The 24,586-nt window shown below is 37.2% G+C and overlaps 1 protein-coding gene and 1 long non-coding RNA gene across 2 annotated transcripts in view; one reads left to right on the forward strand and one right to left on the reverse strand.

The window, feature by feature from the left end:
- The window catches only part of Tsp2A (tetraspanin 2A), a 56,263-nt gene that overhangs the window by 9,287 nt on the left and 22,390 nt on the right, over positions 1 to 24,586 (reverse strand). Inside the window, exons 2-3 of the mRNA XM_066289701.1 lie at positions 22,815 to 23,012; positions 1,577 to 1,753 (exon numbers count right to left, since the gene is read on the reverse strand). Of these exons, the coding sequence (XP_066145798.1) occupies positions 1,577 to 1,753; positions 22,815 to 23,012 (375 nt within the window). The remainder of the gene's footprint in view (positions 1 to 1,576; positions 1,754 to 22,814; positions 23,013 to 24,586) is intronic.
- LOC136343170 (uncharacterized) lies at positions 20,945 to 23,011 on the forward strand. Its single transcript, XR_010732750.1, has 2 exons — positions 20,945 to 22,488; positions 22,549 to 23,011. It is a non-coding gene; the product is annotated as an uncharacterized lncRNA (long non-coding RNA).

The following is a 24,586-nucleotide window of genomic DNA, read 5'->3' on the forward strand; positions in this document are numbered from 1 at the left end:
CGGCCAACCTTCAAGGGGCGCTTGTTTGAGTAATTCTAAGAGAAGTTTATATAAACACAGTTCCGGCAGTGCTTGGGTTTCATGATTCAGGGTGTCAAACTTTTTCTTAAAAAATCTTAATCACACTTTAGCTGACTTTAGTGAAATTTGGAAGTGGCACTTATAGTTCTTATTGTTATTTATAAGCCACTGACTTTTTTAAAACTTTGATATTTTTTCACATTAAGCACGTTCATGGCGATCCAGATCATCGGATATAAATCCGTTAGATTTTTTTCTTTTGGGGACATGTAAAGCTCTTCGTTTATAGAACTCCGATCAACAATGAACAGGAATTAATCCAAAGGATACGGGAGTCATGTAATCAGATAAGATATTAGCCGGAAATATTTTAACGGGTTCGGTAATCGATGTTAAGGTCGGCTAATGCTTGCATTGAAGCGAAAAAGGACATTTCAGCAACTATTGTAAGTTCCATGTGGTCTGTTGTTAAATGCTTTTATACTAAAAAAAATGCGTATCATTTGTCAAATTGTAGTTTTAATGAAGCGTTTTTCTTCTTTAATTTTTCTTAAATTTTCGCCGTTACCCCCGTGGACGCCACTGGCAAAAGAAGACAAATTCTAACTTTTAATATTGCTTCGCACTACAGTAAAAATTATCACTAAATTTCAGCGTCATATGAACTTCTTCCTCTTGTTATTTAATAGTTTTTTTTAATCCGTCACTATTAAATAAAAGTTTGACACCTTGTATCGTGAAAACAAACCATTGCCGGACCTCTGTTGATATCCACTTTCCGTCTTGGAACCACCCAAAGAATAACGTCTTGAACTATGGTCGCGTATTTAAGTAGCGCCCTGTATGTATAGATATTTTTAAAAGCTAATAATCCAAAAGAATTTTTAGCACTTTTAACTTTCACTAGAACCACCTCCATCAAGTCCTTCCACGCGTTATTTCCTAGACATTTCACGTGTGACAGAACCAGATTTTCAAGGTGCCCCAGACTGTCTCGGAGTTGAAAATTTTGCTTTAATATTTATTCTAAAACGTGCTCTTTACGGGACATCACATAATGAGCAAATTTCGAAGAAAGCAACTTTCAATCCAATTTAAAAAATCCGATCTCATTGGGGGGAAGTTTCCAGTTAACTCGGGAAAGCTAAAGGGCATCGGGTGTGAGAAATCGCGCATTTGACAAAAGTAATTGCAGGAATCCTGAAAAGTTTCCAGACATCAAACGATACGAGTTATAAAAGTTCTGTCGTTAGCTCAGAAGAGAGTAATGGTGGAGTTTATTAAATGGGGATAGTTGAGATGGATTTGGTGACTCGATATTGACCACTGACTCAAATGTGAAATGTTTGCAAAGCTAAAATCTCTCGAAGAGATGCGGCAGTATCGGGTTCGTATATGTGCCTAATCCCCATATAGCAAACTCCACTCGGGTTTGTTTGGCAAGCACTCAATATTTCCCCTTTGATGTTTAGCGACTTCTCATATCTCTCGATAAATTTGTTTTTGAGGGGGCAAATTCCCGAAACAAATGATTTGAAATTCCTGGCATACTTACACCTTCTTGAATCATGGCGAGAGTGTTTCTGACTTCGTCGTATTGGGCATTCATAATGAGCTGACGCATACTTTCACGTATTCGGGGCTGGAAGTTGGAATCTCTTGCACTGTTGTCGAGGAGGACAGCTGATCCCGCCAGGAGAACGATGAAGGCGAACACCTGTGTCCCGATGTACTAAAATGCAAAAAGTACCAAGGTCGCTTTGTAGTAGAGTTGTGGACATTTAGATAAGAAATATGGTTGTAAAGGGTGGCCCATTTTCAATGGTCGTCGCAGGTACCGCGGAAACTACTCTAGATAGCGCAAAACGGTTTACGCAGTAGTGTGCTACTTTTTCGTGAAACGAATGATGCCGCTAACAAAATTTTTATAGCTAGCTGCGTTTCAGCACTACAGGGTGAGTTTGAAAAGCCGCCAATTTGGGACCCGCCTCGTATTTTCTTCACCTTCTGACATATAGCAACGCAGAAAATGAACTCCTAGATAGAATTTTCCGTACAAATCAGAGGCGAACGCAGCTTCTTTATATGTTATATTTATCTAGTTAACGGCTAAAGTTCGTTTTTTTATGGAACACCCTGTATGATTTTTCAAAATAAAATTCTACTTGTAACTCTCTCTTAGAAAAAATGTAATACTATGGGGCTGTTCCTATATTTGGGCAGCAAATTAATATTCACTACTTTGTAAATTATTTTTAGTAGTTAAACTATGAAAAACAGAAGGTTTTCACTTCGATAGCCAAATTCGAAAAAAGCGTTTTGTCTCTGCTCGACGGTATATTAATAAGAACATTGAACTCTGGAAAAACGTTATTTTCACGGATGAAATTCGAATTGCCGTATTTGGGAAATCAAAAAAGTTTTAGTGTACAGAAAACAAGGGGAGACGAATAAACCGAAACATTTAAATCCAACCGTGAAACATGAGGGTAGTTCAGTTCTCATTTCGGGGTGTATGTTTTGGTATGGTGCGAGTCGACTTCATTCTATCGATAGAATCATGGACCCTTTGTCTATTTAGACATTCATTAAAACAATTTATGAGACAGTGCGAATAATATGGGAATATTGTATAAATATGTTTTCCAACAAGACAATGACCTTAAGCATAAAGCACTTAGTGTTAGGGAATGGTTATTACATAATGCACCAAAAGTATTGGAAACGCCGCCTCAGTCACCAGACATAAACCCTATTGAACATTTATGGTTTGAATTGAAAGAAAGGGTAAAAAAACATCAAAAATCCAATAAGGACCAATGGAAAGCCAAGTGTCAAGAGGAATGGGCCAAAACAGATATTAATTTTATAAAAACGCTTGTTGGATCAATGTCTGAAAGGCTGAAGGATATTATAGGATATCCTACAAAATATTAAATTATGAGATTTTTCATTAAAATGCAAGGGGATGCAAAGTGGATGAATAGTTTTGATCAGTTCAGATTTTGAAACCATTATTACTTTCGAGCTTTTTTTTATAATTATTTAGGATTATTTTACGGCAAATTTAATAAAAATTTAATAGTTTAATTGCATATGGGCACATTTTCAATCAAGCGCAACATTTAGTGTGTGTTATAAACGATTTTTAGAAAATAACTCTGGTGGACGAATAATTCATCTCGCGACTCTATGTATGAAGTTTGAGGGTGCTACGTTGATTTGTGTTACAGATTTTGTTAACATCAAAAAAATTGGTCATCGATACATGATTGAATATTTTCATTCGAAAGGTCTTACTCCATCCTACGCCGAAGCGGAGTTAGATTCTCCTCTGGGGGAAACTGGTCCTTCGTTAACGACTCTAAAATGCTGGGTGGCAGAGTTTAAACGCGATCGCACGAGCTGCCAAGACGAATTCCATAGTGGGCGACCCGATGACATTCGAGATCTGACCACTCCAGATATTGTGGTAAAAACCGACAAAACTGTATCGGAAAACCGTCGGCTAAAATTGGGTGACTTAGCAGACATGATAGACATTTTAAAAAGTACTGGACATCGCATTTTGACCGAACAATTGGATATGAAAAAGCTGTGCGCACGATGGGTGGCGCGATTACTCACAATTGAACACAAATGGCAACATGAGAATGTTTCAAGGGAGTGTTTGGCAAAGTTTCGCAGCAATAAAGTTCAGGTATTGTGTCGATTCATAGCCCTGTATGAAACATTGGTCTATCATTTCACACCTGAGACGAAAGAGCAGTTAAAGCAATGGACTCAAAGGGGGGAACTGGCTCTCAAGGGAAACGAAAACCGTTGCATCTGTAAGGTGATGAAGATTGGTTTTTGCACTGCACATGAGATAATCTTTATTGACTGTTTCCCTAAAGGAAGAACAATAAACGCAGAATGTTATACAAATTAACTGCAGTGTCCGGGCGAAGAAATTAGGAAAAAGTGACCGCATTTGGCAAAAAAGACAGTCTTCCTTCATCAAGGAAACGCGCCAGTCCACACTTCCATCATCACGATGGCCAAAATCAATCAACTTGGTTTCGAACTTCTCCACCCATCCTATTGGCCAGATTTAGCTCTGTCAGATTACTGTCTATTTGTAAACTTCGAAAAATTACTCAGTGTAAAGAGATTTGACAATAATGAAGAGGTAGAGTCAAGTTAACATTTTAGCTAGTATAGCAAATAACCCTTTCACCCCAAGTAGAACATGTTGCAAGGTCTAAAGATTTACGAATGGTACGTAAGCATAAATTCCAATCAAACAAAAATGAAATTGTTCATCACCTTTTCCTGAAGATGCTGAACGCCCACTTGAATTTTATCATTAATATCTGCAGAAGCTAAACAGTGATAACATTTTTTACGGAAAGTAATTTGGTCCGATAAAGTTCATATAACTAGTACAAGTTCATGAAATAAACATAACACTCGATGTTCATCGCAAGAAAAACCACATAACATATTTCCTCCACAACAAGGACGAATTGGACTCAGCATTTCCTGCTTTACCATCGGAAGTAAAATATTTCATCGTATTTTTGCAGGAGGATTGAATGCTTACAAGTATCTTTAAATTTTACAAGATGTAATTTTGGAAATTATCGATGAAATTCGGTTAGTACACAAAAATCACATTTTTTTCCAACGAGATGGAGCTTCGACTCACAACACCCCTGTAATCATTACATTTTTAAATGCCACTTTAAACAATACGTGGTTAAGGCACTCTCGGTCCAGTGAGATGGCCTCCGCGATCCCCGGATCTTTAAACATCATACTTTTTCTTTTGGGTTTTAGTTAGATATAACTCATCAATATTAATATATTGGGTGCGGTATAATATACTTTCGAGATAGTATATTATACCGCACTCAATATATTAATATTGATGAGTTAAGACGGGTGGTTCATAGACCTTTAGCTCAAATTCAAGGGCGATCAATCGCCATAATAAATTACTTAAAATGAACAGAAAAATTATGTCAAAGTTGTATAAAAGTCAACAATTTGAATAATTACGGAATAAGTTGATCGATGAAATAACTTAACTACCTATTAAGTTACTCGTAATAATTATTTATTAGTGCTTGTTGTTGGTAAGAATAATTACTTTTATGGTGCTATACAGGGTGAGTTGGGAGGATCGTGCCAAACTTCAGGAGCGTGTTGTACATGAAAAATAAATGTAAAAAAACTCAAATGTTGTTATCCAATTTTCGTTTGTTTACAAGTTATAGCGTAAATAAATTTTTTTAACTAGGATTCTATTTACCATAAACGTACCTTTCCTGGACGTTGGATTGGTCGTGGTGGCCCTATTAGTTGGCCTCCAAGGTCTCCAGACCTGACACCACTAGACTATTGTTTGTGGGGTTGGTTTAAAACTGAAGTGTACAGAATAAAAGTGGACACTCAAGATGCACTAATTCAACGCATTAGAAATGCTGCAGCTGCCATTAAAGAAAGACATGAAACAATCAGGAGCGCACCGAATGCTCTTCATAGACGAAGCCGAAAATGTTTAGAAGTTAATGGCAATATTTTTGAACATTTACTATGATGCCCAAACGTTAATTTATGTAATTTCTTATGAAATTTATAATTTTTAAAAATTTTATTAGGGGTACAAATAAGTTTCCGCCGTTTAACAAAGCATGGTCCCACCAGAAGGTTATGCTGCAATTGCTAGATGTAAATCTTACTATCGCAAGTTTGATCAACTAGTAACAACATAACCTAGAAGTATTAGTGGTTTCGTATCAGCATCACATTTTTTTTTCTTGCAAAAATGTCAAGTTTTGTGCCGAATAAGCGTCATTTGCGGGAACTTTTGATTTACTTCTTTAATTTGAAGAAATCTGCAGCTGAGGCGCATCGATTGCTTGTAGAAGCATATGGTGAGGCTGCTTTGAGTGAGAGAAGTTGTCGTGAGTGGTTTCACAAGTTTAAAAACGGTGAGTTTAACGTGGAAGACAAAGGACGCAGTGGAAGGCCGAAAACGTACGAAGATACGGAATTGGAAGTGTTATTGGAGGAAGATTCGTCTCAAACACAAAAAGAACTTGCACTTACATTAGAAGTGACGCAACAAGCAATTTCACATCGTTTAAAAATGTTGGGAATGATTCAAAAACAAGGGAATTGGGTTCCTTATGAACTGAAACCCAGAGACGTCGAACGCCGATTTTGCCGTTTATGGTAAATAGAATCCTAGTTAAAAAAATTTATTTACGCTATAACTTGTAAACAAACGAAAATCGGATAACAACATTTGAGTTTTTTTACATTTATTTTTCATGTACAACACGCTCCTGAAGTTTGGCACGATCCTCCCGACTCACCCTGTATATTCTAGTGTGTTAATATAACGGTCTGTAAAAGTGTTCAAAGAAACTGATGTTATATTGACGCTATTAAACATTATAATTTATAATAATTATTTTTTTTGCTTAGTGCTTCAATAGCCTACTTCAATAGTCTTCGTGATAAAAATAATTGAAAAAGTAATAAATATTAATTTCGCCAACGAAATATGGAAACAACGCTATGGCGTTATATATTTTCCAAACGAAAATTACAAATAAATTTTTATTATGGAAAAATATAGGGGATGTCTCATAAGAAAAAACCCAACATTAGTCAATAACTAAAAAACTATAATATATAGAAAAAAACTGAGTTCACCCCTGGATTTTACGGAAAATTCCACCTAGGAATGTATTTTCTCCGTTTCGATAGGCCAGAAGATAAAGAAAATACGAGGGGAGCCCTGAAATGGAAATTATCTAAATCACTCCGTAGTTTAAAAACGTGGTTAGTCATGAAAGTTTTGGGAGCAGCATAATTTATTTCGCAAAAAAATTGTAAACTATTTTGCGATATCTACAGTGGTTTTCACGGTACCTGTGGAAACCAAAAAAAAAAACGGGCCACCCTGTATAATGCTTTCAAAATAGGGATGTCTAGCATGAGAATGTGACGAACGGTAACAGATTTAGACTTCATTGAATGGGAGCAAGTATTTCTAATCAGCCGTTTAGTCACTACTTCAGTTTAGATGTTAAACGTATGCTTTAAGAGTTAAACTTATACTTTACGGTAAGCGGAGACGTGGTGTTCCGTTTAAAAAATACTTCGTGTATAAAAATATTCTATTCCGTTAACTTTTTCTTGAATGTGGAATTTTTCTAGGAAAAATTCATTTAAAATACAGAGGGTTTGTATTTGCGGCTTTTTGCTAATTTTTCAAAAAAGTCAATGGGCCGATGAAATGTGTCCAAGATAAGGATGTCCAGCATGCGGGTCTTATAAACTGTTACAGATGGACTGAAGGGTATTAGTTTCACGGTGTAAAACAATCGTCAAAATTGTTTTTTCAGTTCTTTCGCAAAAATCGAAAGCCTTCGAATATCTTCTTTTCCCGAATTATGACTAGAGATAGACGAGAACTAAAACCAGTTTTTTATTCTATTTAGCTCGGATATGACACTCTCGGCTTCATTCTGCGACGTTTCGTTAGTGAAGACTAATCCCCAGCTTTCCGTTAAATACGGTCCTGGTAAGTTTTTTGCCAATTTTACGACACATTTTTATTATAAAATCACAATTTTTTGCGCTTTTTTCCATCGATTGATCGAGAACACGTGCCTTTAATGGATTCAGATTAATCCCATAATGACTCCTATTAATTAATATGCGATTTTTCATTAATTCGTCATTTTTAGTGCATCGTGATTGGCTCGAAGCAGCCGATTCCGGCCGTGACTCTCTACATCCATTACTCAACATCTATTACAAAAATTGCGGAGTCCTGTGTTTCTCCTCCAGGCCTGAAGGACCTTAAATTATCGATAAAGGTCCGGTCAAAGATTTTATCCATTGATTCCAATTAGTATCGAACTAAGCCGGGGCCCTTATCCTTTAATCATTACATCGGACATTTAAGATGATTATATTAGCCAAATAGGCGTAAGGGAAATTTGGAAATCCCTGCAGGATTTGTTGGGATTTGCAAGGGTCAGGACGACCGAAGGGTTGAGGTTTTCTCTAATCTAATTATTAACTAGCGATTTTTGCTGGTTGTAAATAATTTCCGAGCGAGGGTGTTCAGAGATAGAGTCCTCTGCAAAGCCCCCGAAAAGGAGTTAAACTAAAAAAAGTAGGAGGTATCTATGAGGAACGAACTAGAAACACTGACATTTCTAATACGTTATAATATATAAAACATAATCAATATACTGTCATAACTCTTGATAAGGGTAGGGCAGCCCTGATCTCGGTATAAGTTAAAAAAGAAAATGATGATTTATAGGGGCAACCGTCAAACTTTAAGGCGCACACACCAGCACAGTTTTCCATATAAAATATTAAAACAACCCCCGACTTCAAAATTTCCGATACTACCCTTAAACAGCCATAAATACCTTCTTTGGCCAGATTTATGGCCGGGGATGTAAATTTTTGGTAACGTGTGTGATAGTTTTTTTCTCGAACCTAATTGGGCAACAACAAGCCAAATCCAGGGTCGGGTACGGAAGAAGGGCAAATCCCTTCCGACAATAAATGAGGGCAAAGAGTGATGCAACCGATTTCAAACCTAATGCCAAGAACTAATTAGGGACGAAATAAGCAGAGGGCAATTTTTCTTGATTTCGCTTCCGGAGCAAATTAGTTTGATATAACAGACAATGAAATGCTCAATTATTAAAATGTCAGCATTTTCATTATGGCAAAAGCTTTCTCGTGTCGCAAAAGATAATTTAAATGTAGATCTAATTGTTATTGGAAACTTATGTATTAGAGGAGACATTGGCGGAAGTTGCCCTACAACTTGAAAGTGAGAAGTTTCTTAGCCACCCTCTAATTATAAAGCAGCAAGTCTGCCCCACTAACGAACTCCTTTGCTTATATCGGTGTTGCAATGAAACTTCCACGTAAACTTTACCAAAAAAATCGAATAGCATCATTAAAACTTAAATACGCTTCGAAAACCAAAGCAGGGAATTATTTATTTCTCTATTCTTGGAGAGAAAGTTTTAATAGCTCAAGCTGAGAGTTGTGGAAGTTGTACAAATTGCTGGGTTTATTAATAAATAGTCTCTTTTGTGTATCTGTTTAGGGCGGAGGACATTATTTATTGATACTTTTTAATGCACTTGGAGCAGCAACTTTGTGGATTATATTTAGTTCACGATACGTGTCTTGTACAAGAAATATGAGAGGCTTTTCAGATTCTGAACTACCTGAAAAAAAACTTTTTCCCTCTTCACCCAGGAGTTTCCTCCTGGGACCGCTAGAGTAGCGTTACTTCGGGAGGGGGATGGAAATCTCTTATCCGCATTGTGTTCAGCAGGTTTCACACTCTTTGTTCTATACTTAGTCCATTACTTTCCCTTCTCCCATTTCCAAATAATTATACATTTGATCGTGGAATTTCGTATTACTCCTGAACTTTTCCACATAAGTGATCTTTTTCTTCATTATGTCCGTGATCATTTTGTTGCCTGAATTTCATTTCACCTCTGATTTTAAGGGGTGGTGGGGCACAAAAATACAAACTTTTTTTCATTAATAAACACATACCCGCAAAACAAAACGTTAATTTTTCGTTTGAAGAACTTACTGATACGCACCGATGGATGGAAGGAGGAGGTCCTCTAGCCTAGCCCGCGCGTTCTCCTGATCTCAACACCGTGGATTTTTTCCTTCGGGGTTATCTCAAATCTCTGGTCTACGAAACGCCTATTCGTAATGAGGCAGATCTCTCATCAAGAATAATGACCAGTTGCACACATCTAAAAGCTATTCCCGAAATATTCCATAGGGTCCGCGGATCAACGAACCGGTGATTAATTTTTATATTGAAACAAATGGTCAACGTTTTTAACAATTACTCTTTCTTTATCAATAAAGCATCATCTAACACAAACAAAAGGTGATTATAATGACCAAAACCATAGTGTTTTTTATCTGCCTAAACGGTTCATTTAAGGACATGGGTTTGTCTAAGAAAAAAGTTTGTATCGATACCTCCCACCATCTCTTAAAGTTTGTCGGTACGTTTTTGGAACATCGCGAATGTCCGTTTTCTATGTTAGCTCAATAGGATTTCTTTTCCATGTCCGTTCCTATAGGATTTTTTTCTTTCTTTTATTAGCATGTCCATGGGCGACAGACCCGCAATTGCCTGAATCACCGCTAATGACGCAGTTCAGCATGTACTACTATCCGTTATGCCTGCGATTTACTTCTTGTAAAAACCTTAAGTATGTTTTGCGCGTCACAACTCCTTTCCAAATTGGCACAGTACAGAGGACAGTGGACAGGACAGTGCTCGTCAGAATTCTCGTATTCTATTGCTGAGCTACCCAACATTTGGTGTTAGGAGCGCTAGGATAAGTATAAGACAATTTTGCAGATTTCTTACAAAGCTCTTTTTTCGGCCAGTGTCACCATCTGAGTTTTTTGTTCGGCTACCTCTAGACCAATTTAATTCAGATTTCTGTTTATTTACATACCAGCATATTAGGTTCGTTCCTTTCTTTTCCTGACCAGACTATTGCCTATTAATCCCTATATGCTATTAGGGTGATGTCAGCTTCGAGGTCAGTTCTCAGGATATCATTATAGTAAATATTCCACAAAATAGGGCCCAGGATGGAGCTTTGTGATATTCCACCTATTGTTACCGACCGGTTTCCATTTGGATTTATAATTATTTTATGACTCAGATATGATTGTACCATGCTGATAAGCTATTTGCTGAGTTTTCTGCTTTTCGGGGGCCTTGACTATGCTTTTCCATGAGGCGGAGTTGAAGGCATTTCAACTTCCATCGTTGCAGGTTTCCTATGGGTATACCAAGTTTTATTTATAGCTTCCACTATCCGGTAAACCTCCGCCAGCACATCGATTGTGGATTTCCCTTTTTGATATTCGAATCACCACTTGCAAAGTAGAGTTTTTTCCTTAATTTCTTACTAAAGTTGTTTTTTTAAAAGGATTTCAAGTAATTTTTTTATGGTATTCAACGGACATATTGGTTTATAAGGTTTTTCCGCTTAATTTGGTTTCGGCTTTTCAATTAAGACTAAGCGGACGATTTTCCAGGCCTCAGGGAAGCCTCCTCTCGTCTAAGTGCCCATTACAGATTTCAAGAGAAATATGATTATAAGTTTGCGCACAGGCCATTACGATCTTGGGTGTTATCCCATATGGGCCTGGTGCTTATGTCTTTTTAATTTGAATGCTACCTGTGACTAATTGCGTTGCTGTGAACGATCGAACACTCCGTTGGACGACTTGCAACTGCCAACCCCATGTAACCAACTTGAACTGACCTGAACTAATTTTTATGTTTAAAAAAAAATCTTTTGATAATAAAGAACAAAACTCAAATTGACAAATAGGAAAAATAAATCTCCCTGACAAATCACGATAACTGCCGCAGTTTTAGATCAAATTTATTCATAAACCTTTTGAATTGTACAGGGTGAGTCACGAGGAACTATACCTGCTGCTGCCAAGGAACCAGATTATCAAGAGATATATTGAATGAGCATTAAAAAGTTTCTCACATTTTTTATTTTTATTATGCGAGGAGTTCTACACACTTTTTCGAAAAATGGTTTTGGTTATAAGTTTGTAATGCCAGTTTGCTTTTATTATCATTTTCTGGCGAAAGATTATACTGTTGTGTATGAGTCAGATCATATATTCAGAGTTTAAAAAATCCAGCACCGTGTTCAAAAGATTTAGTGGGCTTTCTGCAAATCAAAAAAATGGTCTTGCATACGAATTTTCGAAAAAGCTCTAGGCACATCTGCTAAAGGTTAGATGAAATAATAGTTATCTCCCATCAACAAATTTGTCACACTCTTCATTGCTTTGTAAAAAAACGAAGTTTACGAAAATGCTGCAGTTTTGTGTATTTAGATATACCGACCATCGTTATTTTGAATTCGGTGCATTTAACAACAAAATATTACAATTCACAACAAAACCCAAGACTGCAATATTTGATGGTATCACAAAGGAAAAAAATTCAAGACATAAAAATAACGAAAGGGAAGACAAAGAAAACTTCTTTTTACTATTGTTGGAAATTGATCCAAAAAACTTACACAACAATGAAACATTCGCTATTTATTATTGGCAATAATTATTAATTAAAGATATTGCCAAATTGATCTCCCAATTCTATGCGTTCAGCTCAGTCAATTCAACAATAGTAAAAATAGGTTTTTTTTTCCTCGTTGATTTAATTTTAAAATGTTATATATGTTTTAATGAATTTTTTCTTCATGATTGTTCCCACAAATATTGCAGCATTGTGTCTTGTTATTAATGGTAATATCTGATTTTGAAGTACAGTATGTTCAAGATAAGGAAGGTAAGTATATTCATATAACCAAAATTGTAGCATTTTCGTAACCTTTGTTTTTTTTACAAAGCAATGAAGAGGGTGATGAACTTGTAGATTGGGAATAGCCATTAGTTCATCTGACCTTTAGCAAATGTGCATACCGCTTTTTCCAAAATTCTTATACGGGGTGATTTCTTTGGTCTAGAAAAACCTACTAAATTTTTGGACGACGTTCCTGGATTTTTGAAACTCCGAAAATATTCTCTTAGTCATACAGAACGGTGTTCTCCAGCCAAAACAATTTTTCGACAAAATACGTAAAGCTCCCCGTACAATAACTATAAAATATTCAAGCAGCTTTTCAATGCTCTTTCGATATTCCTCTTGGTAATCTTGTTCCGTGATAGAAGTATGTACAGTTCCTCGGGACTCACCTCGTATAGAGCAGCTAGTCGAGACTAATATAAAAATATTCAAATCCTTCTGCTGCTATTCAATCAGGCAATAAGGAATTTCCAGAATTTGGACTTCATTATTAACATGAGCTTTGGGTTCATTCGGATTCAGCACACGCGAGCGTCTTATAAAGAATACATTTTCGTTCCATTACTTCTGTATCAATGGCACACAGGAACATTTCCCTCTCTGGCCCTTTTAATGTTATTTTTATAGTGTAATGCGATCCCCAATATTTCATTTTGATATGGTTAAATTTACACTCGAAAAAAATGCCCGCTTTCAAGCATTATTCGTACACAATATAAAACTTCTTATCGGGAAGGGCCGAAGCCTGTTCCCTTCCAAGAGCATATTAACATAATATTTTGATATGGAGCATAAAATATGCGCCGCATCAGCATATTCTTATACAAGTTAGCTTAGTGGCTTTTAGAGTGTATGAATAATTTAATAATGGCCTTATTTGGGTCGTGCGTATAGCCAGGAATTATGTTTGAGACAGAATTCTTTAAAGAGCCAATCCGAAATTTTAGTCTATGAATAGAATTCCTGAAGGTAATGGAAACTCTTAAAATAAGGTATTAATTTCCCTTAAAACGACATTTTCTTTTAGAGGAAATCCGTGGAGAATTCTGCCAATAAAAGTCTTAGCGGAGGATTTTAAATTATCCAGTAGAATTCAGATTGCTTCCTTTTTCTAAAATATGATCGGTGAAGAATGCATCCGCCCTATAGGGAGTGGCATTAATCAGTAAAAGACTATCCCTAATGAATTCTTATTGTCGAAAAATTTAATGGAAATCGCAAAAGTGCGGATGGGGAAATTTTAATCGAATCTCGTTTTTAACAATAGAAAGTTTCAGAATTAACTAAGTGATTATCCAACTTAAGTGTTTTACTTCTTCTTCGAAAATTTCCATTTTTAAATTGAAGAAAAGTTGGGCGTATAAATGGGGCTTAATCGTTATATGATTATTACTGTAAGCCTGCACTTTTTCAATTTTGAATCCGAAGGCATTATTTCCCTGGAAACAAAGATCCGAATGTAAAAAATATCCATATCTCGGAACTGCTGAGGCGAGATCCTATTTCCATACATAAATTGGGTAACACATAAATCCGAAATTACACAAAGAATTTTGTGGAAATTGCTGAGGTGGAATATAAAATACTTTAAATGATGCGGACACTCGAGAGCTTTAAATTTCTTTTCGGGCTATATTATATTACTTCCCTGGGAGGAAACTTTCTTATTTTGGGGCATTTTCCAAGTTTCCCTTCGGAAAATCCGCGACGTTTCATTCGGAGAAGTTCCACGGCCAAAGCCTCATCAGGTTATTAACAGATGATTGAAAGTATGAATTATTTAAATAGGAGCGATGGTGTGGACTTAGGACGCGCCTTTATGGAAATTAATCCGAGGTGTATTTTTAACGTCCTATCGGGGCGAATTTAATTAAGGTATCACGCAGGTAAACTAAAGCAAAACATTCCGAAAAGCCATAGTCGGTTTTATTAATTAAAAAGGGAATTTTGGACGAGAAAAAGTTGCACGCAATTTCATAAATAAGCGATTCATTTCCGTTCGCTTCACGAGGCTTTTAATTAAAATAAATCTTCAATTTTGGGGCTAATTCTCCGTTTCACCATATTTTTCGTCAATTTAGCAAATTGTTTTTATTGGGAAGGTTTCAACATCTCACAGGAACTGCAAAAAAAAACAAAAAATCTGTTAATGCCTACTTCGGACGCCATTTTAACTACAACGGGCGGGCGACTGAACGCTCCACTGTCCACCGTCTCGTAAGACCCATTCAGTCCTATTGCAGCCACACTTGTTTTCGTTGATTTTGTTAGGAAATACCTTTTTCTCTTTTTTCTTGGTATTACGATAATCTCAGGGGTGTAGTGTGTTTTATATCTGAATAAAGTGTTTCAAAGTTTTAACTAAAGCTGGCCGAAATAAAAAGGAAATAAACCCAGAAACTACCGCAAAAGTTGTTTACAAAAGTGTATTGTCCTGTTGTTGAGGTGAAAGGATCCCTGGAAGTACAGGATTCTCTACTCAGATAAGCTCCCAGCATTTTCGAGACAATTCTGAAATCTGCCCCATTGTCAGGCTGAATTTTTAATGTTTCCTACACGTGAAAATTCCATTTCCTCGGATCCCCAATTAAATGATTTCGTTCCGCTTAATGGTGTGTCCCTCCTTAATATCGATCCCCGAAGGGAAGGAAGGATTAATAAAAGAAGTGATTAATTAAAGCCCCGATGTTTCGGCTGCAATGATAAACCGTGGCTCCTGATGTTAATTACAACCTACAAATTGCGTTGCCGTAAATTTTCGTCGTTGTTCCGGTCAGAATATAAATTATTGCTTCCAGCTCTTTGCATACTATCAAGACTAATTTTCGTGATAAGGTAACGACGGTCTATGCCTTCCTTCAACCTTAAATATTTAATCATCTTCAGAGACGCTCCTGCTCAGCTCTATTTATGGTACTAAAACAAAAGTCCGCTCTAATCTGGTGCTAGAGGCGCTGCAACCTAGAGCGGGCGTATGAATAACATTATATAGCTCTAAGAAAACCATTTATTTTCTTAGTATAGTTATTTAGGGCTTTAGACAAAGAGCGTTGTACCCTTCTAGCAAAAAGTTGCTCGGTTTCTTTTTTAATTTATCTAGCCCGAAGCGAAGCTAGGGTTAATAAAAGCAGCAATTATTTAGAGGCTCCGTTTCCTTCGCTTATGGAAATGCAACTTTTGTGGCCGCCAAGTTTGGTTAATTAAAATTAAAAATAGTTACGACTTTCGGGCGAAAATTGATGGCTAATATGAGCACAAAGCGGTTCAGATTAGCGAGCGAACCCTGAAACGATCTCAAGCTCGATGATTGGAAATCCGCGAAAATTTATTTAAAATGATCACTTCGGCAACGTGGCACTTTCGCAAGAAGAGGCGACCTCTGAGTCAACCCCACGTAAGCCCTTTCTATTCCGGCCATGCTGATTGCACAAATGACTAACGCAGCGTTGCCTGTGTCGGTTGAAGTCAAAGAGGTGGTGCGGGCATTGGGGCAACAATAAAATTAATTGACAGTTCGTACACATCTTCAGTCAAAGAAATGCTCAACCAAAGAAGGCTCTCGTTGAGAATGACTTCCAGGCCGGCGCTATCTGGGAGGAAGGGAAGGGGAAGGGGAAGGGGAAGGGGAACGGGAACGGGTAGGGGGAGGGGTGGTTATGACGATAAAATTTACCTAAATTAATGAGTAATGAAAACTCCCAAATGATGCATACTTCATGAGTGATACGCTAAATGATACTAAGTTGTTAGCTGAGGTGAGAATCTATACAAAGTTGTTTATGAGACCCACATGTGTAATTCGAACATTAATAATGGCCTAACCCTAGTTTTCTCGCGGTAATGCAGAGTCAACACGCATTATCCCTTGTGTTTAGGTTGTGTGGGTCTTTCGGATTGGGGCCCAAATTAGCACGAGACACGATACATGTCTTATAACTAATTTAGAGATATGTGTATACTTGGGGATAAATATAAATTTGATAGAATTGCGTAATAGCTCGGACATTAATAATGGCTTCGCTCTCTGGTGTCAAGTTGGGAAAAACGACTTTCCAGCACGCATTGTTCTATCTTTAGGCCCGATAGGAATTAGTGTGTGATTAAGGCGAAACACGTCAACCCTTATCAAATTTCCAGAAATAATAATTTCCTCGGCATCAGGGTAAGAATGTTCGGTTTATGAACCGACGATTTTCTGTATAGTTTCCAATATCCACGCAGATGTCTATGTAATGGAAGTGTATTTTTTCCAGAGTCAAATAAATCAAAAATATGTCGGGCTGGAGGCGTCGCGCTATATCTCGGTCAAAACCAGACAGATCAAATTGATCGATGGCGTAAAGGCACATCCATCGTGTTTCGGCTGCGTTGTCAGAAGCAAGCCAAATTAGAAAATTGCCATAAATCTAACTATTATCGAGTGGAAATTTGAATGAAGAAAATCCTTCTCGTCTTGGGTGACTATTTCAATTTTCCAGCTGCGAAACCCTCGCTTTTATCGCTCAAAACCTCAACTTGCAAATAAATTTAAAGACATCCCCGGAGACCTGTTAAGACTTAATCACTATAATTGCCTGGCAATCTTGGGAAAATTAAAAATTATTTTTCACTTATCTTTGGCTCTACCAAGAGAGAGAACAAGACGCAATTTAATTTCCGATTTAGGATTTTAGCAGACAAAACCCGTTTTTGATTGAAAGAAATTGCTGTTAGGAAAAAATGTTACGTGATATTGAAGTTGAATATAAATGTAGAAAACAGGAATGCTGACGTAGACGCGAACTAAATAAAGGTAAACGTGAGTGTTGTCCTGCCTTCCCTTCTGAAGATGCACTGAAGCTCACGTGAAACCTTCAACCCTCTTTCACGTAGCATTGATTTTCTGTCCTGCAGAGTCATATGGCAGTTAACATTACACGATATTCCATTTACCCATTTATAATTTAATACGTCCTCTATTATAAAATTAACAAGTGCCCCCATTTTGTTGACAGTTTGATTAAAATCGATTACCCGAGGATATTATCAAATACCGCGTTTCAGCAAGTGTGAATGCGGTTTATTATAGTGCAGGAAATTTCATTTTCCATGGGTCTGCCAACGAAGAAAAAAATGTTTTATGAACTTTCCAAGTATGAATAAATATATGCGAACACTTTCATTATGTTCGACAAAGTCTGTGACTTACTGGGGACGCATCTTTCTTGCTTATTCTATCTGGGGGCCATAAAAGTTTCTTGTTTTCGTCGCTGCTGAGATAAAAGTTTGCAAAGACGTTTTGTCTACTCGGTAATCTACTGAGACCTTTATGGTGTGCCATTTGTTATTTCACTGCAGCCTCTACATATACGACGATAAAACAACACAATTACTCTCTGAGATGCTAAATTTCCTTCGACTTGAAAAAGCGGTTCATTTATAGCTTCAGATTTTCCCATCTAAAAAGTCTGATCAATGTAGAGCGTTGGAATAAAAACGAAAATTGTATGACCATTGGCTGATTTCCTTTGTTACAAGTTTTCCTCCGTTGACTAACATGACTAATGATATTTTCAGGAACAAAAAAGCGCCTCCTGCTATATGCAAGACAACAATGAATCAGTTTCGCAGGCAAAATTATTCCTGCGTAATAAATGAGTCTTCACGGAACTTGCTCTAGATTATTCAGTAAACAAAATTGCTTTGGAAGTTTCTATTTCTCAAATGGCACAGAACGGGAAAGTTTTATCTTGCGAATAGACGCTGATATAAATCTTTTCCGCTTGCCGTATGTTTTGACAACGTGAAATATACTTCTTTGATATTCTTTCATTATAGGGTGAAGAGGAGGCGCCATCCCCCCCTCTTCTCCCTTTAATGAAACATGGGCAATGAGATCCCGTGTTTTCCTTATTAAACCGTATTTGATTTGTCAGTCAAATGTAGCTAAATTCATATGCTTATGAAAATGCGATCTAAGGGAAAATCTTAGGCTATTATACGAAAACGTAACCATTTAGGCCCGCTCAGGTTAGTCAGCAGCATCTCAAAACATTTTAAGTTTGAGAAATCGATACGCCAAGAATATGCCAAGGAGTGAACTGAAAAGGATCAGTTTGGCAACGGTTGCACTTCGATACTAGCAGCTGATGTACTATTCCTTCTCTCTCACACTCACGTACACTTGAGGTCCGACAGTTATACTGAATTGACAAATGACTAACACAACGTTGCCATTTGTGGCGCAGCTAAGCTGGTTTCCTTGTTTTTATACAAAACTTCTTCCTTTGTTAATGAGTTCTATAACGACTCTGGACAGCTTAGTTGAAGTTCTGCAGCCTTAGAAAAACATTTTTGAGGGCCTCCGAGTTACAGTACCTTCGAAATCGTGAAAAATCAATACTATTGTATCCCCATATCTCAGTAACACTAAAAAGATTTTGAAAATCTATTTATGCAAGAATGTAGGGCTCATCCAGGCGATTAATTTGTGCTATTTTTAAGGCAATTCCTCCACGTGCTTCCGAGATGCCGGCGTTCGAAGTTTGGAAAATAGCGAAAAGTTGATAACCCTTATGAAAAATTTCAGAAATATTGAAAACGGATAAGATGTCAGTCAAATGTAGCATCAGCATTTTCTGTCTGCATTGGAAACAATTACTAATGGGAAATGATAATTAACAATTTTATTGTAAAATTGCGAAAATTCGCAGAGCAAGAGTTTAATGAATTGTGCCTGGTGTCATGTATTTCGCTGAACGATCTATTTTGCAAATGATCTATGACTCTTGGATGGTCCGAGTTGTCCCTGACATTCACTAATTACCGTTTGATGTCCGACATGACACCGTTTTGTTTCGGGTTTTGAACGATTAAGGGCAAAATTATGACCAAACGGCACTGGAGTTGTGTGCGACACCTATACGTATAATTTGATAACCGTTTGGTCGCCCAAATACGTTTTCAGAGCCCAATGAAAAACTAGGAGTGTCTAACATCGCGGCCAACGATTTAATTACAGTCTACCAAGTTAAACTTACAATGTAATTATATTGTTGGTCTGTGTTAGCGTAACACGTACAGTCAGGTCGATCGATAGCTTCGGCTATATAACGAGGGAATTTATTTGGAAACTTTAGTCATTGGCGGAGCTACCAATTTAGATTTCTAAAATTAGAGACGGGAACTTCCAAACAGGACTGGAATAATAACCGTCGATATAAAGACATTGCAACCCCTCCAGAGTTGCCCGAATTTAGAAGAACTTTCTCGGTGATGTGGCCATTTTAGTTGGAAGCAATTGACTAAAAACCTATGTTATTCTAGAAAGAAACTTCTTTTATCCAAGGTGCGTTGCAGCCCCTATTCTAAGCTTTCAGTAATGAGGTCACACCCCTATAATTCCTTTATTTGCCGAATCCGCCGCCATCAATATGGCAGTATAACATAGTGAAGTTTATTAAAGTAGGGGTGTCTTCGTTGCTGAAATTAATTTTGTTTTTGTCTCTTCCCGGAATATAATGAAATTTCTTGTTCAACATTAGTATAGAGGCAAGGAAAATAGATCATTCTGTAAACATAGGGGCGCAAATTTATCGTAAAGCCACAAGAGGGAATGTGTTGCTTCGTATAGTTTCTGACGGCTGCAATGTCGAGGAGTAAATCGAGTCTGAAAGTTTTGGTTTTTGCTCCTAGAGGTATTCTCCCTAAGGGATATAAGCCGGTATAAGCGAAAACCTTACCTTACCTGAAACTCGGAAACATTTCTCTATTTAAGCCCTAGGGGGGTTTCAATAATTTCCAGGGAACTTTCAAATCCTGAAAATTTTTGGAGCCTCGAAGCACTCCTAACCTCCAACACCTGAATTGAGGCATTTGAGATGGAGCCGTGTGTTATCTTCGGAAAATTTTTGGATTATTTTGAACTTTCTGATAAAAAAAAAGTATTAAAACCGGCAAAAGAACTTAATTTAGCGAGCCCGTTGACCCTTACGGTTGTCGACTCCTCGCAAGATCTCAACTTTTTCCTTCTGCCACCATCTAGAAAGAAAGATATACAAGAGAGTTATTTGACTGGGGTGAAATGGCTCGGAATTTGTGCTCGAAATAATCCTGCAGCGCCAAGTTAAGCGATTAGGATATCCGGCTGCAACTCCTTAATGGTTTTTTCTTAGTGGCGAAGAGGAGTTTACCCTCGGTTTTTACAGCAACGTAAACATTTGCTTAGCACCGAACCTAATTTACAAAACTAAACTCCGGGGCTATTATTTATCTTTTTTATTACGCTAGTTAAAGCCCCTTAACTCAACCGCATTTTCTCGGCGACGCTGAGGGATTAACCTCGATCCGGGCACGTAGAGCTGAGATAAATATTTATATGGACATATATAAAGTTGAAAAGGTTTCGTATGGTTAGAGGGACATGTTAATTACATTTTTACGTTAGATGAAACTTCACTATTTGAACGGGAAAGGGAACTACATAGATTTAACGTTCAAAAATCGATTAATCGTTCACAGCGATCAAGGGCAAGAGTTTTCTAATTTCAGATTTTCCACGTTTTCGCGTGTCGCATCGAATTAAATTTTGTTTAACTTTTATTTGAGAACTTTCGCCTGGAAACAAATGAAACATATTTAGTTATTACTAATTATCTAAATGTTTGCGCTTTGATATATGTTATTTGCTGAGTGGAAAAAGTTGATTGGGTCTTTTATTTTTTGATTTAGTCTGTATGTTAAAAATAATTTTAGTTCATACTACTAACGCATTTTTAGATTTTCTTCGTGTCCTTTTCTAGATCAGTCTGATGGAGTGATATCGATCTTATATTGGCCCTGGATCGCTCAATTCAGCTCCTGGAGCCTGCAGAAAGCATTTGCAGGGGCCTGCATTTTAGAGCCCAGCCCAAATGGCCAAACTAGGTTTAAAAATGGCCCCGTATCTCAGAAACCTAAAGAGATATTGAAACTACGCTTGTATTGGACCATAGGGAGCAGTAGGATGATTAATTTCAGTTATCTTTTTAAGGCAATCACTTCTGTTATCCTTGAAATATCGACGTTAAAATGTTTAAAACTGCCGGTTCTCTTTGATTTGAAAATATTAGGACAAATTTCGACAGTTTTAAAATGCTATTTTTCGATTTAATGAAGCGATATGGAGCCTATATTGATCCTGGATAACTCGATTCAAGACATGAAACATCAGAGTAAGTACAAAAATATTCTCCGTGATTTAATTCAATTGTGTGTATGTGCATTGGGGACAATTACAAATTTTCTTTTTCTACCATAAATAAAGTTGATTTCCATGTAGTGAAGGCCAGTGCATGCGTAAGAAAATGATAAAAGTTTTCAACATATTTCCACGCAACACCGAGGTAATTCATCTTACTTGAAAATGGTAAACTATAGGAATACGACTTGCAAATCCGCCTCAAGACATATCAAATGTAGTCACGCACTTACATATGCGTGTTTCCAATGCAATTTTTTTCCTCGAATTATTACGCCCTTTCCTGAAACTCGTGAAAAATGAAAATTTAATAATAATCAAGAACAGCGCAGTGTGGATATGCCGAAAAACTATCTGTGCAGCTCAATTTCTCACGAACAGTCGTTATTGCGAGAATTTTTCTTGTTTCCTTGTTGGAAAAGCGGGACGAAACCTGCTTGTTTTCCTTCGTTGTCGAGATAAAAGTTCTCAAAGCAATTTTCCTTCGTCTGTAATCTAGAGGGGGTTTATAGAGTCTAATTTATTATACAAGGAAGTATTACTATTTCCCGTATAAAGACGTGGCTTACGCGGTATTTCTCCAGCATGCAATTATATTAATTGAAGTGTTTGAGATGGGGCCTCCAGATATATTATTATGGAAGAACGCAATTTTACTAAACTACACCACCAGTCCATTGTCGCCCTTAACTGAAAGGGTTTCTTTAATTTCGCCTTTATCTGCGTGGCAAACAATTGTACAGAAGCATTCAGAATTGGAAACGATGCTGCCAAGAAGTAGAACTTTCCACCTTAACCTGAAGCCAGCAATCACTTCGTAATGCCGACTATTTCCAACTTTAATCCCCTATATCCAAAACCCCAACGTTTCTTCCAGGTCGGCAAATCTGGCAACATTTTCCGAAGGAAAATGCGATTCATAGGTGTGTATTTAAATGTAAAATACACTAAGACGGGATTTCATTGCCTTGGAAACGCGAAAGGTCCCCGAGAGTTCTCGGATTATATTGTATTCGAGGACGTTTAACAATGGCATAATTCCCACGTTGGAAGTTGGGAGTTTATTTGGGCGTTAATATTGTGTTATTTATGGAAGTTTGCCCCGCTTTCCAGCGTAAGAAATATACGAGTTTAGGCACTTACCACGAGCAGTATTAAAGAGTTTTCTTGCAGGGCGCTGAGGCATCCCAAGAAAGCCACCACCATCACTATCACGGCCACAATTATGAGGATGTAAATTCCAATGTAGAACTGGGTTGCATTGAGGATAGTTAGCCATTCGTTGATTCCAGGCTCGAAACGTAGCCATAAGCAGAGGGCAAAGACTGCTGCACCGATAATCTGGAAAGTTGCATTTTAATTAGTGAAAAAATTAAATTAAAAAGTAACCAAGTACAATGGAATTTCATTTCTCGAATGAACCTCACGATATTAAATTTTTGCCTTTTGGAATTAAACCGGTCGGAAGTTTTATGCCTAAATCAGTACTGTCAGTGCTTCAGAATTTTTAGTTTTTGGGACGTTTGAGTTAAATAATACAGAAATTAATGGTTTGAATGAATAAATATTCAGGATATTTGCGAGTCAGCAATTCAATGTATTTTCAACAATATGTATGTTTGAAGGGCTGTTTGCATCAGAGTGTGGAAAATGAACTTTCATCCATCGCTCTCGCCACTTAATATAGGGAAATAGAGACCAGACAGTGAAATTGTTAACTTTAAGAAAGTCATAAAAAAAATTAACATTTGAATTCAATGTGTCCAGAAATGAGATGTTCAGGTTAGTTCAGGTGGATTCTGGGGATTTTGTAAACGGTTATAGAGACAGAGTTTCTGTTTTTCCAGATAGCTGAAAACGCGAAGATAATTCTGTATATTTGTATGCAGTGTCAAACTGCTCTGTCGAATTCGCAAATGTTCTCCCATTTTACCAATCCTGTATCCATTGCAGTTTACGAGACTACCTCCATGTTGGAAAACTTTTTCCTCGTCGCACTGTATAAGCTAATCCCCTTGACTGCAGTGCAAAAACGTAAGGGTAATATATTCGGCTCACGTTAACGAAATTATGAAATATGCCCATGCAAAGGAGAAAGCATTTCCTCGTTCATTCATCGAATCAACAACTGGCGTCATATAGCCCGTACAAAACCGAGTTTAGGATGCAGAGATTTCTCTTTTGTCGTCGCGACGCTCGACTAAAATTTATTTCACTGCGGATAAAGGTAAAAAGATAGGTGAGTTTTCGAGCACTTCCCATGAATATAGATGATATTTATATTACTGCCATATCGCCGCTTTATGCTCACTCAATAGCGAGCGTTCGCAACCATCAACATCAAATTTGATTAGGTAAAAGGGAGACATCAAAGTGCTCGGATAGTCAAAGCGCAAACGGCATTTCGGAAACAATTAGAGAAACCTCAAGACATTGAGACAGGGGCCAACCTATAATTCAATTATTGTGCTCTCTGCGTACGTGGTATGTCGTCGAAAATGGGCCATCCCACTCAGTGTTATTACAAATTAGAGAGGAGAAGTACTTCAGGTGTATGTGTCGCTTTGCTTAATGGTTCATTACCTAGCTATCCCAATTAGTTCTCTACTACAAGTTTTTGATTGTTCGAGAGTAGGAACAAGTTCGGAAGGGGTTCGTGAAAAAATGATTTTTCAAAGTTGCGGGTTTCGGACGACTTTACTCTTTAGAGCGATCAAGGAGAGGAGTTTTATAATACATTCGAGGAGAAATTCCACTTGTTTTAGATTTTTATTTGCATTGAACTTCCGGTTGTTTTTTCAAGTTATAATAACAGAAACGAAGATCTAGCATTTTTTAAATAGAGAACGTATTAATTTATGAGTTGTAATTAAGTTTGGTGAGTTGAATATTTAAACAAATATCATTTTACAAAA

This window comes from Euwallacea fornicatus, chromosome 13 (genome assembly GCF_040115645.1).
Source record: "Euwallacea fornicatus isolate EFF26 chromosome 13, ASM4011564v1, whole genome shotgun sequence".
Lineage (NCBI taxonomy): Eukaryota > Metazoa > Arthropoda > Insecta > Coleoptera > Curculionidae > Euwallacea > Euwallacea fornicatus.